Source organism: Parasteatoda tepidariorum, chromosome 6, assembly GCF_982258835.1.
Source record: "Parasteatoda tepidariorum strain Cologne lab strain chromosome 6, Ptep-v5.0, whole genome shotgun sequence".
NCBI classification, from domain to species: domain Eukaryota; kingdom Metazoa; phylum Arthropoda; class Arachnida; order Araneae; family Theridiidae; genus Parasteatoda; species Parasteatoda tepidariorum.
In genome coordinates, this window is record NC_141760.1 from 49,146,658 (window position 1) to 49,163,779 (window position 17,122).

At 30.0% G+C, this 17,122-nt stretch overlaps 1 protein-coding gene across 1 annotated transcript in view; it reads left to right on the forward strand.

The window, feature by feature from the left end:
* Positions 1-17,122, forward strand: part of LOC122268330 (choline/ethanolamine transporter flvcr2b) — a 31,073-nt gene that overhangs the window by 5,356 nt on the left and 8,595 nt on the right. Inside the window, exons 2-7 of the mRNA XM_087165821.1 lie at positions 1,456-2,016; positions 6,244-6,422; positions 6,852-6,996; positions 13,583-13,720; positions 15,194-15,261; positions 16,800-16,903. Coding sequence (XP_087021947.1) covers positions 1,590-2,016; positions 6,244-6,422; positions 6,852-6,996; positions 13,583-13,720; positions 15,194-15,261; positions 16,800-16,903 — 1,061 coding nt within the window. The 5' untranslated portion in view covers positions 1,456-1,589. The remainder of the gene's footprint in view (positions 1-1,455; positions 2,017-6,243; positions 6,423-6,851; positions 6,997-13,582; positions 13,721-15,193; positions 15,262-16,799; positions 16,904-17,122) is intronic.

The following is a 17,122-nucleotide window of genomic DNA, read 5'->3' on the forward strand; positions in this document are numbered from 1 at the left end:
ATGTCAGTGGATTTATAACATTGTAAGCGTAGTTTCGCAGACATGCAAATGTTTTCCCCTCTGAAAAAATTGTAACTGTTTTTTCCTCCTGCATTTTTCATAAATTACTTGACCAATCCTACGTAAGAAAATAATAATTATTACTCACTTTTATAAAGTGTAGAGTGAAGGATTAAGGTGAACTCGTTACAGCTCGAGGTACCAAAGGAATCTTTTTTTACTCTTCCCTCTTTGAAAACAATTCATCGTTTGATGAGCATACACAATGTTGTCTACGTTCGATGCAAGTTTTATAATTCCAGCTAATATAACTAAACTCAACTCGGCCAAACTTTTAGTAAATTGCACAAGGTATTTAGGTTTTTTGTTCGACCAAGGAAATAAATTTAACACCAAAAATACATTTTATAGGGCTCTAACGTTTTTCAAAACAAAAATGTTAACAGTTCTACAAATTTACTTTTATGATAAAAAATACTAGTCAGAAATAGTTCATTTCTTAAGTATAAATTTTCTTGCCCATGTACTCTAAAATGACAGCTTAGTGCCACTGTAACTCACAAAACACATTATTACACTAATTTTCTAAAAATATTATTAATTATTAATAAAACATAATATTAATTATTGCATATTTCTTATACGTGACATGATAATGATTTCTTAAACACAGCGTTACATTAATTAGTTAAGCATGTTTTTACAATAAGTTGGTGAAAATCCTTTATTTGATGTATCCTAGTAGCTCGCAAAGTTGGAGGAGAGTTTTTTTTTAATTCTTCATATCTTAAACTATTGCCCGAATATCAATATTAAAAAAAGTTAAAGTGAGTGCATCCATTCCAATACATCTGCTTACATATCTGAGTCGGTGTAGTAGGTTTAGTCTTAGCTTATTAATTCCATTGCTCGTGCTAAAGATTAGGTATCTGATCAGACAAAACTTTATCTGACCATGTCTTAACTCAGAATCTATTCTAATGTCATGTCCTCAGCAGCTTCAGAGCACACAGTTAAGCAACTGGGAAGGTTGGAGCGAAGGACATAGTGATCACTAACTGCTCTGAGATCTAAAATTGCAGTAGTTCATATGATGCATTCGGATTATAATTAAAAATGAATCTTAGACGGTCATCAGTATTATAATTGCATATTATATATTATTAAAGTAACCTTAGTGTGACGTTACAACCAAACCAAACCAAATCAAAACATTTGTTTTCTTGAACGGAATACAATATTTATTTACAAATACATTGCATTCCTTTCAAGGACAATATATACAAAAGCATACTTAACTATAGCAATCTCCTATACAACTTAAAATATATTTTATGCAATTTTTGTTGTGCGTATTTGTTTTTAAATCAACCTGAATATCCTTCTCAGATTTTGCATTTTTAATTATTAATTAACTTATCTATATAATATCTAAAATTGTGTTTTTCCCCACAGGTTTTAAAGAAATACTTACCTGGACTTTGCATGCCTCAACTGTTTGCTCGTAGCTGCTTCGTGTTCACATCATCCATATAATATTTGTTGAAATCATCCAATCTCTTTATACACAGTAATCAAGATTTACAAGCATGGCAGTTACCCTTCTTTCAAAAACTGCTCTGAACTATGACTCTCCAGATAGTCCGAGAGAAACGTCTAACGGCGTGACTTCTATAGCAACCATAGAGTTGCGCAATGTTAAAGAAGAATACAATGAATACAATTGCAATGAAGGCGAAATAGACTATAGCATGGAAGTGAAATCTTACAGAAGACGTTTTTATATGCTAATGCTGTATTTTGTGTTAGCCACTCTAGGTAGTATGTTATATCCTCAACACATAGCAGAAGCAAATGTAACGGGGTGTTACTATGGCGTTAGTCAAATTGCAGTGAACTGGACTTCTCAGATCACGATGCTAACATACATTGTTTTAATAATTCCTGTTTCGTTGCTAATGAATATATTAGATCTTCGATGGACCTTGATCTGTGGTTCAATTCTCAATACTACATGTAAATTATTTTCATCTATACTTGTTTTTAATTCATTTGAAGAGCTTAGAGGAATTAGGTTCAAAGTGACAATATTAAAAAAGTTGAGATTTTTCGGGAACGATCTTATTTAAGTCTTTTAACTGCAAAATATTAAATTGATTTTCAAAGTCTTTAAATTTCGAAGGTTTCAGTGGATGAAGGTATAAAGGGTTTCTTGCGTGGAAGAAAATTCCCTGTGCATCAGACAATTAATGATTTCCTTGAAAAAGTTTTTTTTTTCTTTTCTAGAAAGTTGGGTGGCCTATCACGACATCAAGATTGGCAACGCCATGTCACGACTGAGCAATTAAAATGAATGTTCCTGATTCAATTTTTCAATCCAGTGACCTTTAACAACCTGGTCGGCACTTTTTTTTAAAAAAAAAATCTTCACTATTAGATTTTTTTTAGTTCAGGTAACACATTTTAAAAGAAACAAAAGCAATCGAAATAATACTTAGAATTCTACTATTCGAAAATATGGGCCAACTATAGTCCGGAGGAAAATCTCCATAAGAGTTGGTTTGTAAATTAGCATTTGGGATTTTTGTTAATCGAACCAGAAGTAAAAATACATTTCATAAATACATACTTTCTCATACATTTTGACATTTTTTTTAATAAACGGTGAAATTTCGAATGTAGTTTTCGTTTACATATAAAAAAACTTAATTTATCAAAAAAAACAAAACGTTTTAGTTTAAAAAAAGAGTAATTTTATATTATATGCCTACACTAATTAAGTAAGATACATTAAATGAGCACCTTGTAATGTGTGATCTAGAACATGAAAATCCTATCATTATCGAACATTATTTAGATCGTTTGGTTTTTATTTTACCAACGATACACATGAAAATTATATTCCAAAAGGTAGTACTTGAACGGAAGAGATACTGCCTACCAATAAAAATCAACCATAGTAAATCATTTCTTATTTAAAGAGTTGGTGACAAAATATACTTTAATATTTCGCGAGTACTATTTTTCAAAGTATGCCAAAAATGCAAAGAATTAGTTAAGCTAAAAAAAGGAGCACACTTTAATTTGTAAAGTTATTTTACTCAGACTCATTAAAATATCACTTTGAACCCTTTTCCATTAAGATCTTTAATTTGCATTTCATTTAATTAGATTAATATTTATTCAAAGCATTTCAGATTATTTTATGTGACATATTTACAGAAGATTTCTCAGTGAACTAATAGGGTGTTTATTTAATTTCATCTAGAATTTACTTAGAATGTTTGTATGAAACTTATATAGGGTGTCTTAAACTGCTAAAAAATGTCTTGACATGAGAATCGAAAATTCTGATAAATAAGCGCTCACAAAATAGTAGTTCATATTGTTACTGCTAATTTTTTTTAAATGGATGTAAATATGCTTTTTTAATGTAAAACTTGTTTAGCTTAACTTTCATGAATTTGTCATAAAATTATTTTGAAGGATTTATTTTGATAATCCCAAATACAAATTATTTGCTTATATATTTCAAGTGCTTTGTTGTCTACAATTGGATAAGTTTTACTTTGTGTTTAAAGGCAAAACATTATCTCGTAAACATGTCGGGCTTTAAGAGTATAAGGCTAAATCTTATTTTTAATTTGTTCAGTAACTGTCCTTGCATCAGAAAGATCCTGCGTTCGAATCCCGGGAAAGGCATGGATGTTTCTTTCTCTCTCTCTATGTGTTCCACGTCCTTTCTCCTTTGTGTGTGAATGTGACCCGCCCTATAAACGGGTTGTGGCTGTGTGAATGGCGTGGCAGAAGTCAAATTCCTGGCCATAGATGGTGCCACTGAAAAACAGAAGCAATCGCACCCTCATTGCCTAAGCAGGCATACGACAAAAAAAAAAATGTTCAGAAGAGCATTTTTGAGTACTACCTTATTTAAAAAAAATACCAATAACATGTTATTGTGCATTGTGCTGTTATCTAGAGCAATTTCTAAAGTATCTGTCTGGTAACTATCGTAAGCAACATTTTAATGAAAAATTGCCATTACTAAGAAAAGCATGGCCCCCTGCCCTTCAATTAATTATATGAAGGACTAAAGCAGTAGAAGCTCACCACTTAAAATTATCATATTTGTTTATTTGTGACTTTTACATTTTTATTTATAAATTTACCATTGACGAAATTAATTAAAAAGTAATTGAATAATTGTTCGGGAAGATCCTAGAATAAAATTACCATCTGTGGCAGTTTTCAAGAAATTTTCAAATGTATTTACCCTTTTAAACTAGCAGTGATGATATTGCTCCTCCAATAGCTTCAGTTTATACAAGATGGGCCAGAATTTGCTTCATATCTTTTTTATCCTGCCATCAAAAACCTGTCGATTTCGACTTTTATTGTAGATTTTTTCTTCGTTCATAGAGAGGTTTGGTCTTTCTAATATTGTTTCATTTTTTTTTGGCAGATTAAGAGATTTAGAAGATTTTTCTGAGGCAGTTATTTTAGAAAAACTTGAGTTTTTGGATGTTTGATTTAAGTCATCATGTTTCATAATAATAATAAAATTGCTTGAACCTATGGATTTATAAATATTTATTTTTGTTATGTATTGAATGCTTGCTGACCTCCAAAATTTTTCAAGGTTTTTAAAACGTGCTCTTGCTCGGATGGCTCTGTCTTTAATTTCCACATGTAGTTCTCCACTGTTGCCAAGGACAGAACCGAGACGGCATGTGAATTCTTATACATTTTTGATTTCATCATCATCAATTTTTGGTTTTCTTTAAAGATTATGCATTGGCAACATAGTTTGGAATTTCTTTTGATTTAGATGTAACTCCACTTTATTTGCGTATTCATTAATTAAGTGTGCTTTATTTTCAAGGTCAATTTTACTTTGATGACATTAGCGCAATGTCATTTGCAAAATCTAGATTTTCTAGGGAGGTATTGAGTCTCCATCTTATATCCCCTATTAAGTCTGCAATTGTGTCTCTCAAAATTCGGTCAATTATAAAGATGAACGGAAATGTGGACAGCACAAATTTTTTTTCTTTAAAACTCTAAACAACAGTTTTTACTTCAAAAAACAATTCTGCTAAAACTTCATCTTTTCTTCTTTTAATTAACTGCTATGATATAGATCTTTTATGAACCTTTTATATATTTCAAAAATATTTTAAAATGTCTAATAAAATGCAAGTAGTTAGGTGCTGGTTAGCAATGAGTTATTATATTTGATTGTTCAGAAAGTACTTTCGCTTTTTCCCAACAGCAGACTTATTTGTGTATTTTCACTTAATTGTGTCCAATACTTAAGTCACATAATCTTGGTATGATTTAGCAGATGATATAGCATAGCTTGATTGAGAGAAATCGATTCATTCTACGCAATAACTTTTTTTTGGTGCCCTTTCAAATATGGAAAGTTCGGCATATTTTACTCCTTTACTATTGAAAAGGTGAAAAGGCTGTTCAAGCATGAGAAAATTATATGATGCGTATAGAGAAGATGTATTGACAGCTCGCCAGTGCCGAAATTTGTTTGCAAAATTTCTATCCAGTAATTGTGATGCTGAAGATGCACCACGCTCTGGAAGCCAGAAGTTGATGAAGACGCAATAAAGGTTTTAATTGATGCAAACCAGCAAACAACAACTAGTAAGATCGCAGAGATTAAATTTAAACTATTAAGATTAGATTAAGATTAGATTTGAGAGATTAGATTAAATTTCGAATTCGACCGTTCATGATCATTTTAAACGCCTAGGTTTAATCTCAAAGCTCGGCGTATGTGATTCTAATGTTCGTACGAAAAGAAATTTGCGTCGTCGTGTTGGCGTCTGTAATTTGCTACTCAAAAGTCAAGAAAACCATCCATTTTTGAAGCGCGTCATCATTGGTAGGGGAAATGGTTTGTCATTGACTTGAGATTATGGAGTAAAACAGGTGAACTGGCTCAAAGCGATGGAGATCAAGAACTATCTCGATGAATTTTTAAGCCAGTGAGCAGCAAGTATTTTAGTAGCGTGGAATCCTGCTACTGCCAGAAAGATGGCAAAAATTTTAAACCAGAATGGACAATATATCATTCAATAAAATATAAGACTATCAAAAAACCGTTTTTCATTTGAAATTAAAAAAAAAAAATGAAATTACTTTTTGAACAATCCAATGGTAAGATTTAGAAATAAAAGTTAAATTTAAATCAATGGATTTAATATATGGATTTGACAATTTTTTCAGCTGTTTCACTTCAGTTTCTGGCACTGAAGCCAGATGGGTTTCCATTTGTAATGTTGAGCTGCTTCTTCGATGCTTTAGCCAGTGTGTTCATTATTGGAATGAGTCCCTTCTTGGCTGCAAGGTGGTTCCCCGCGAACGAGATATCTCGGGCATGTGCTTTTGGAGTTTTAGGTAATGAAGTAAGTAGCAATTTGTAGTTCTAAATTCATTACTTAAATATATACTTTAATCCTAATAAATCTTTTATAGGACAACTTATTACTCCAAAATTATACGTCTTGAAGACTTGAATTAGATTTTGTTCAGATAGTGTAGCAACAGAAAATCTTATAAATTTTGCAAAATATAGCTTAGAAATATAATCCTTTTAAATAATTTCATATTTTTGATTCCATTAAAATCTATAATTATACAGATTTATTGTGAAATTTAATGCTTCATGAAATAATATAATTATTGGTTTTCATTGATTATTTTAAAAGAAAAAGCTAAAACAAAAAGGAAATTCTTCGTCAATTGTTATTTATGTCGAATTTCTTACTATTGCCGATTTTTGTGTGTTTTTCTGAATGATTCTTTCTTGTTTTTTTAATAAATTTCATTTTCAGATTGGTGTGTCATTTGGATTGATGTTCACACCCTTATTAGTCAGCACTGACTGTAGTAACCCGCAAGAAATTGAATCGGGCAAAAGAAATGTTGCTTACGTCCTAACAATTTTAAATGCTGTACTGCTAATCATATTGTATTTTAGTAAGTATAACTATCAATTCTTTAAATATAGTAATGAGCTGAGTTTTCTCCATATTAAAATATTACGTCTTCAAGCATGAAATTTGTAAAATTTGCAGAAAAAGACATAGTTGGTTCATATTTTCAGACATTAGGAACTATTTCAGTCATCAAACTATGTCATCTCTTTACATTTTTACCTCGCAAGCGGTAAAATTAACCTGGTCCTACCAGGTTGCCCTGGTCGGTGTGAAAAATCCTGCCTGACGATAATCAATGTATTCAGAAAGGCAGTTTTTTGCTTTTCGATTAAAAAGTATTCAAATTTAGAACGATGTGGTAGTCACTGAGGTCTAGGTCCAGTGTTGCATGGAGGATGATGATGTTCCAATTCTTGTAATTTTACCATTGTCATTTGTGCAGTGTGTGATTTGACAATATCAAGCAATAAGACAAGAGGATATCTTTTCGCCAATCTCTATCTGTTTAAGTTTTTGTGACCAATGAGCCATGTTTTGTAAAATCATAATGGATTACGCCTAGGCTAGAGCACTGAACATTCACCATCAGATTTGTTTGGTTAATATTATGCTTTGGAGTTTGTTTTATTGATTCATCACAGTTCAATCAGCACTTAAGTCAACTAATACTCTAGCCAAATACACTGTTAATGCTTCATGTGATCTACGATACCGTAGTTTTGCGTAAGAACTTATACTACATAGTTTAAGATATTTCTACTACATAGTTAAGAGGCTTGCTTCTACTACATACTACATAGTTAAGATGATGTACGAATTTAAGATGTTTCATTTTCAATAAAGTAAATTTTTTAGGAAATGAATATTCTTAGAGCTCATGGTAATTTATTTAAGTTGGTGAAATTTGCAACACTTCTACATTCGAAAAAATGATAAAATTTTAATCAAATGTCAATTAATTAAATTTATTATAACCACACTACAAATTTCATCCTTGACGACCTAATAATTTACTATGCTTGATAAAGTTTTTTTCAATGAAATTTTAGTTTCTTGATAAGATTACAAAGTGCTGCTAAAACTAAAACTGGTATTTGCATTTATTGTTTCGTATTCATTTTCCTCTTCCGGAATAAAAATGTATTGAAAAGGTTCTTTAAATAATGATTAGAAACTGATTTTTTTGAAAATTTATTTATTTATTTTTTTTAAAAATTTTTTTATTAAGATATAATTCTGAAAAATTTAGGATATATCTATGCGGATTGTATTTGCAAGTTTGACTTGTAATGAAACTCAAAATACATCAAATAGATAAGTTATGCTTTTTGTATATTTCATAGAAACACAGAAAATTTAATATGTACGTCAAAACTAACAACATATTAAAAATATAAAGGAAAAAAGTGAAATTACATACGAAAGCATAAAGCAACAAATGAAAATGAGTTAAAAAGTATATCCAAATACATGAGGCACATAAAAACATGAAACAATTCATCTGAATATATAAAATCCTTACATAAAAACAAGAAAAAACTTATATGAATATCCAGAAGCTATGCATAAAAATATGAAGCGTTACATAAAAATATAAAGCTTTATTAAACTATATGAAACTTTATATAAAAATATGGAGTTTTATATAAAAATGTAAATCAACTCAACCAAATACATAAAACTACGATTTATAATACCATAAATTAGGATTTGAAATGGAAAAGAGATCATCTTGATTCCTTTTCTAGAAATCTATGAAAATTGTTATGATAAATGAGTTGCTTGATTACATATGAGGAATTCGGGAGCAAATATTTGTTATTCGAAGAAAAAAGGTTTCAAAGCTGCTTTTTAGAAAAACTATAAACTGAAACTATTTAGAAAAACTATAATGGTTTTGTAGAAAAACTATAAACAATATCAAAATCTAACAAATCAGCATTGAAAAAGACTGAACTTAAGGCTCCAAAACCAGTTTGATTTCTTGAAGGTTTTTCTCGGAATGATAGTTGCTTTTTTCTTCGTAAAAACATACAAATAAGTGGGTAATAAATTATAAAATTGGAAACCAACAACAGGTTTTGATGTTTCTGGTGGTATCTACATTTAAGTAATCATTCATTAGAAATTGATAGTGTTTATGTTTTTTACTAGCTTACATATTAATTTTATCACTTATAATATGCATGTTTTTTCTTTTACAAGGATTCTTAAAATACATATTAAGGATAATCATTACGGAACAATCTGTAATTAGTTGAGATAGTATTCGGGTGAACGGGTTATTATTATATGTTCTTCTAAGCTGCAAGGCTCGATATTGGAAGTTGCCTGAACAGTAGGATTCGTATAAGCTGCGATAGTCAAGGTGATGTCATAGCAAGATCTATTACTGGATCTTCGTTAGTTCGATTCGATATTAATTTTAGAAGCCTTATTCCCGTTCATTAGGATTAGTATAGGCTGCGACAAACAAGGTGACGCCATAGAAAATATTTTATAAATTCTTAGGTTGTGAATTAGGTAGTCAGGCATAATATTGGTTTTGAAAGCAACATAGACATTCCAAAGACCTCACTAGAATTTTGCTGTGACAGACTAAATAACGTCAAAGTAAGATTTTACTAAATATTAGGTAGGGAAATCGGTAATTGTTTATTTTAAAAGCACCGTATTTATTTTAATTTGTTTACAAGAATTATATCAACCGTGACAGATAAAGTGAGGCCATTGCAAGATATATTGCTTGATTTTAGATAATGAATTAGCTAGTTAGCATGATATTGAATCTGGAATCGTTTAGATAATTTCTATTGACTCATTTGCATTTGTATAAGAAGCAAAAGACAAGGAGACGCCGTGGAAACTTTTTGACTAGTATAAACTTTAATGAAATTGCTTAACTTTTTCGATAAATTTTATTCTGTATACATATCATATTTGAAACAACTGAACAATTAGAGAAGGAGTTACAAAAAAGATATAACTTTTGAACTCATTGCCAGAACAATAGTTATCTTAAAAATGTTTGTTCAGCATTAGATTCTGGAAAGAAAATTGATTGAGTTTTAAGGACAAATATTGGGACGTTGACATAAGAAATATAATAGTGCGAGTGTTTTATTTCTTTCATAGAAAAATTGAAGAGTTAAGAAACGTTTATAGCGTTATTCAGCTTTCGTTCTTGTTTTATTACACTCATAACGCTCTATTAATATTAAGAGTCAGAAGAAACATTTCTGCAGGCTTTAAATATTCTTATACAATCTTAGCGAAATGCTACGAAAAATGGGTTAGAAAAATCAGCAGCAATAGAGATTTTTTAATAATTGAATTTTTTAGTAATTGGGGTCAATTGTAACATTTCTTACTTAACTATTTTTAACTAACAAAAAATACAATATATTATTTGTATTAATTGACAGACGAGTAAAGTATTCTACCCTCTACTAGAAAAAAAATACCTTATTTTAAATGTTATTATATTAGTTATTAACAATTTCTGACAGTCGTGCACTTGTTACAATTGTCCCCACTTACGGGATCAATTGTAACAGTTCATAAATTCAACTAAAACATAGTTAATTATACATATTATCATAGTTGTGATATATTTTTTTATTGATCAAAATAGTAGTGATATTTTAGGAGTAAAAATAATAATGATCAGAAACCTAAAGGGTTAAACTTTTAACTTTAAGGGGTTAAAAATTTTAATTTATGCTGTGAAAGGTGACAAATAAAATAATGCGCATGCAACATAATATAAATGATATAGGAAACTATTGGTGGTTCTTAAAGAGTTAAGTAATGGTTTGTAAACATAAGATTATTTATTTTCAGCTGTTACAATCGTTCCTTTACTTACAATCGTCCCCAAGACGCCATTTCAGCTTCATTTGTTAAAAACGATGCTAGTTGATTAACAAAACTAATTTTTTTTTACTGAAGCGTTAATTAAGGTGTCCACTTACATATTCGGTTAATAATTTTAATTTGTTAAAACAAAATTACTTTGCTACAATATAATATTCTAATACCAAAAAAAGCACTTGCGGAGCGGGAAAATATCTTTTGTGATGTAACTCTTTCAAAAGTACATAAAAAAATGGTTGCCAGCAGGGGTGTACATGTAGATTTATTAAATACACCTTGTGCGCCACCTGGGAACCAAATCTAGAACCCGATACTCGAAATTTTTGCTCTGTTACAATCGTACCCTGTTACAATTGACCCCACTCTCCCCTAATTTAGGCATCACGACCAATACTGTTTTAAGTGCCAAGAAACAGAAAGACTTACGCGTCACCAAATACATTTTTATGTGTATTGGTTCAGCACTTATAGTAACAACAATAGTGCCAATTGTAGAATTCAGGACAAATTAGTTGTTATTTTTGTTGAACCAAAATGCATGTATGTCTCATTTAACTATTGAATGTGGGGTTTATATGTAATTTTCCATCCAGCAAGGATAACACAGGAGAATGATTTTTCCCCCTGTTGCATGCGATTTTTTCATGGATCTTGTAAATTTTTACGTCACTGATTGCTCGATTTGCAACTGATTGCTCGATTGCGATTGCTCGACAATGCAATCGATTTCTCTTTCCAAGTTGCAGTTGCAAATGACATTTTTAGTCCTTTTTTTGTTAAAATGCACGAGTTTAAAAAGTTATATACAACAGGGGATCGCATAAATGTTGCAACAAACTTCTAGGGAAGTTAAGGCAGATCATTAATAAAGGTTTAAAAGTGCATAGGACCTCATGCCCGAAAATATCATTTGTTACTTTGTGTGCTTCTAAACAGATCATAATAGGGAAGTACTCCTACCTGCGTACAACGACATTTCTAAGCATGGATTCCTGTGCATTATAAATAAAGCTTTAAAACATGTAGATTTAAATAAAAAAAATAGACTGAAAATCTCATTTTTAAAAATCTGTAGCTTTAGGGGCAAAACTAATTTCAAACTTAAAATTCCTATATCCGAATTAGGCAAGATCAAGTACTTATAAATGAGGCTAAAAATTTGTTCTTCTGTGTAATCTTTTTATTATTTTCATATAAGCTTTTATTTCTAAATATTATTAGATATATCAAATATTTAATTTAACTTTTATCAATAAAAAAATAAAAATAAGAAATGAAATGTATTATTATATAAGGATCTGTGAGAAACATCATTGTGCAAAAAATTATCTAAGAAAAAGCATTAAAGATTATACAAGTTTGAAACATGTATTCATAGAAAAACTAACAATCATCTTTTAAGAAAAGAAATTTCTGTTTTTTTTTACCAATATATTGCTTTCTTTTAATGATATTCCTTCTATAAATGCATTCAGAGATGAAAAATACTAATAAAACATACATTTTATCAAACATTCAAACTTTAACAATAAAAATAAGCAACTCGTTTTATAAATGTTTTCAAATTTCAGCAATAATAACAAACAATTCATTTTATAAATATATTTGGAGTTGAAAAATGATAATAAACCATTCATGCTGTAAATGCATTCAGAATTGAACACTAATAATAAATCATCCATTCAGAATAATAAGGAATATTAATAAAATTATAAAGTTTACAAAATAATCTATATTTTTTCATATACTATGTTGATATCTCCAAATAAGACAGGAGAATCAATTTTAAATCAGTGCTTATCATTTTTTTATTGCTTTTTTTCTCTCTCGAAAACTTTAGTAATTCATTGAAAAAATCTGATGAATCCAAAATTTTAAAATAATACATTTCAAAGTTTCAAAATTTCTCATTTTTTTAAAATTTTGATACAAGATGAATGGTCAATATTTATAACAGCGGTTCCCAATTTTTTACGGCCACGGAACATTAAATGATCGAGCGTTTTTGGTGGAACCCCAAACATATAAACATAATTTATATGCTGCCGTGAACATGTTGAGAAAAGAAAGACTACCAATTATTTTGATAATATTAAATGGGAAGAATGACATTTTTTTCCAGTAAATGTTTTATTAATAAAACTCTTAAAGTACTTGCTTTTATGTCAAATAGTTGAAGATGCAGGCTTGGAATGGTATCTAGTCTAGTTATGTATCTGTTTCGGTATAGTCTGTATTTATGGTGCTGAAATGAATAAAATAAGCTGAATTATGGTTTATATATCAAATTAGTTATCAGAAAAACATTATTCGCTATTCTTGAATGTGGTCATTTTATTTTGAATTGAAAAGTTAACGAAAAATACTGATGCAATTTTATATAAATTTTGCTATTTCTTTTCTACTAGCATTTTAGTTAAATAATTTCATAAAAATATCCAAACTATCAAAGAAATCATCGCTTATTGTTTTGATATAATATGATAACAAGTTCCAAAAATTATAACCGATTTAAAAACTGTAAACTCTCGGAACCCCTTTGAATTTTCACGTGAGCCCACGGTTCCACGGAACACCAATTGGGAATCATAGATTTATAAAACTAGTTTTTGAATAGTGTGTAACTTTCAAAAATAGTATGAATTTGGAACATATTCTTTTTATATTTTTAAATTACCGATGAATGTTTTGAATTAATTTTTGTTGTTGTTGTTTTATTTGCATTCCACTGTTTTAATAATATTTTGAAGCATTTCAGAATGAACCAGAGGCTCCACCCAGCGTTGCGCAAGCGGAAAAAAAGATGGAAGCCACTCAAGGATATAGCTTAAAAGACATTTTGATGATGATGAAAAATCCACAATTTTGTCTTGTTTTTCTTCTAACTGGTAATAAACTTTCATTGCAATTTAATTTAGGAACGTTATACAGTGAAACCTATCGGGAACGACCTCTCTCTGTTTCACGGTAAAATGGTCGTTAATGGAGGTTGGTCGTTATTAGGGGTCATCCCAAAATGTTATCGAAGGTACATGATTTTTTGCAAACGATTTTAATTCTAGTCAGCGTCATGTTCTTGGTGCAGAAATGACACTTGTGTTGGCGTTATAAATCAGCATCGGTGAATTGAATCTAATAATCTCAATAAAAATGATCCCTACTGATATAGTTATGTGTAAACAAATATACCAATTATAAATAGTAGAACTATTTTAAATAAATATATAATTATGTTTTTAAAGTTGGCACTTAATTTTATATCATTTTTCTTCTAATTTAACTTTCAACTCTAAAAATAAAGCATTGATAGCAGCGTCTTTAGAGTACTATAACTACAACATGAGGTTGCCGAACTCTCTTAGATATCGTCAAAAAGATCTCTCTAAATAAGAGCCTAACACAAATATTTTGAATACTTTTTAACCTACTAATATGTTTTGTTAATAATTTTTGTTTTGATATTTTTTGTCGTTCCTTTATTAAACCTTTTCCGCATTTGCAGCTAAGGTTTTCCCGGTCTCTGGGAAAGGTTTTTATGGTTTCTCTTAAAGATTTTTTTCAGCACAAAGTCTATAGAAAAACATTTCATACCTGCCAAAAGTGGTCGCAAACGGAGGAGGTCGCAACATAAAGGTGGTCTATAGAAAAAAATTCAGTACCTTCCAAAAGTGGTCGCAAACAGAGGAGGTCGCAACATAAAGTTGATCTTTCCTAGAGGTTTCACTGTATTTTATCAAGGACAGTCAATTAAGAAAATGCTTTAAACTATCAGAAAAATTGGCTTTCTGTAGTATAATATTAATAATATCGCGCAAATTTTGCAAAATAATGGGAAAAAAATTTTCAATCACACTTTTTTTATTTCACTCATTTCATTTCATTATTTTATAAATAAACAAGTGACACTTTTATTTAAGATTACTTTTCCATGTTTTTTCGCAATTTAATAAATTTCTGTTGTATTTTTATCATAATTTGTATTTTTCTCATAAATAAACAGAAAAAATCCGTAATAATAATAAATATGAATTTTTTGCTTCGGTCGCTAACTAACTTCTACACGCAAATTTTTTTTTAAAAAAAGGTAGACAAAAAACAAAGAGGCAAAGGAGTAAGAATAACCATGATAAATTTGATGCCAACAGTAAAGTAGCTTAGTTTTAGTTAAAATCAAAGAAGCACATTTATCATGATATTGTTTTCAATGATAAAAGATTTTACCATGAAATATTCGTTGTAATATGTGAACCAATGATGTTTCTATACATATGGTTTTCTATTATTGCCTGCCATTACTATTTCCTATTATTTCTTATTCATAAATGGTTGCAAATACTATAATTTATCCTTTCTATATGCAGGTTTTATGACTGGATCATTTTTTAATTTCACCACAAACGCCAATCACTTAATGATCAGGTTTTTTCCAGTAAGTAATTATTGTTTTATTGAAGTTGAAATGTTCGTTTTTTAAATCTCTACTTTTCATTATGAAGAAAATTCTTAAGCTGCCTCTATCTTAGTCTTATTGAAGTCCTGTTTAAGTAAAAAAATATTATATATTTTGATCCACTATAATAAAAGATCTTTAATTTTACCAAAACAGTTTTTTTCTATGAAAGATGTGTTTTTTTCCTGTAGAGTTCACAGCTACTTTATCACAGTATTTTTTACAACTATTTTTTATTTCTTATTTTCACAGATTTATGAAATACCCATAATATGGAAAAATAATTTTGTAATAGTATGGTACAAAATGATTGATGTAAATTATAGTTCAGAAAATGCATTCTTAGTTTAAACTGGTTTTGAGGCATGTTCATCCGACATAAAATTATTTGGTTAAGCGACTGAGGTTCCTTTGTTTCAGCTCATATAACGTAGAGGAGAACTCCGAGCAGACACTTTTGCTCGAGCTAGTCCCTGACAACTATCAACCTTTCACTTCCATAATGATCAGTTTCTCGGGCAGGTAAAAGATCTGCTCTCTCCATATTAAATTATGTATCAGAGTTTTGCTACCGATTGCCCACCGATGTCCAAGATTTCGGACACTATGAAAGTGGAAGTTAGATGGCCAAAAAGGCCTCGTGTAGGATGACAGATCATCAATGCTGTTGAAAAGAGCACTGTTACTAGTATGAATATAGAAATGTGTTCTTTAGCTCTTTTAGGGGTAAAATTGGTTCTGATTTCATTTAAATAGACGACAGGGCGCAGTCACACAGAGTTCATATCACGGATTTCCTGTAATGTTGAAGATAATTCGCCAAACAGATTGGTCAGTCTAATCAAATACAAAATGCTTGAGATTACCTTGATGGACAAGTTTCTACTATGAGTCCTCTTCCACAGTCGCTGTATAAGCTGGAAGAAGGGTTGCTCCGTGTTTGGTCTTTGCTATCTATTTCGGTGACCAACAAATAAATTGTCACAATAGAAAATCTATACCCTCATCATAGATAGCAGTTAGGGGAGGACACATTACTTATTAAAATATATTTTCACTGTGTTTCCACGACAATTTTCTTTATGAAAGTGTGATATACTGTTATCTCTGAGAAGGGGCGTTTCGGCCAAATGTGTTTTGGGTAAATTTCTTTGTCACGATCAATAAATAACTGTTAAGTGGACTCTTTCACCAAATTTGTTGCTCCCGTCTTCATTGGTTTTTAGATATGAAACACCGATTTAACTTTTGAAGGCCAATGTAAATAACTAATACATAAATATGTTGTATTATATAATTTGTCGAACTGGCGGGGTGACAACACAGTTTCAAAGTCAGAAGGCCTGTAAAATACCACATGATGTCATCTAAAATCTCTCATTCAAAATTTAAAATTGTTCATAAATATGAAAGATTTGCAGCTTTTTTCTTCGTAAAGACATTACAAAAATTACATAAGTATACAAATAGCAGTATACTTCGACTTGAATTTAAATAATTTTTTTTGTTGATTTCAGGATGAGGAAGTAGCGATTGCAGGAGTTGCTACAACTTGTGCATTCATCGGCGTCGTTGGGGCATTATGTGCTGGCTGTTTTATGGACTATTCACATAAGTTTAAGTAAGTATAGTTCACATTTTGAATAGTTTTCAACTCATAATTTTATTTTTCAGTACACATCGTTGCAGTTTTCTTTTTGTTTTTGTTTATAGTTTAAAATATCCAAAATTCTTTGAAAACATATCCAATTCTCCTGTCATGAATTTTAAATCTTGTAAGCTTTCGAAAATTGCAAAGAAGAAAATGTTGATTTTGGAAAAGTTCTGAGTGTCTTTTCCT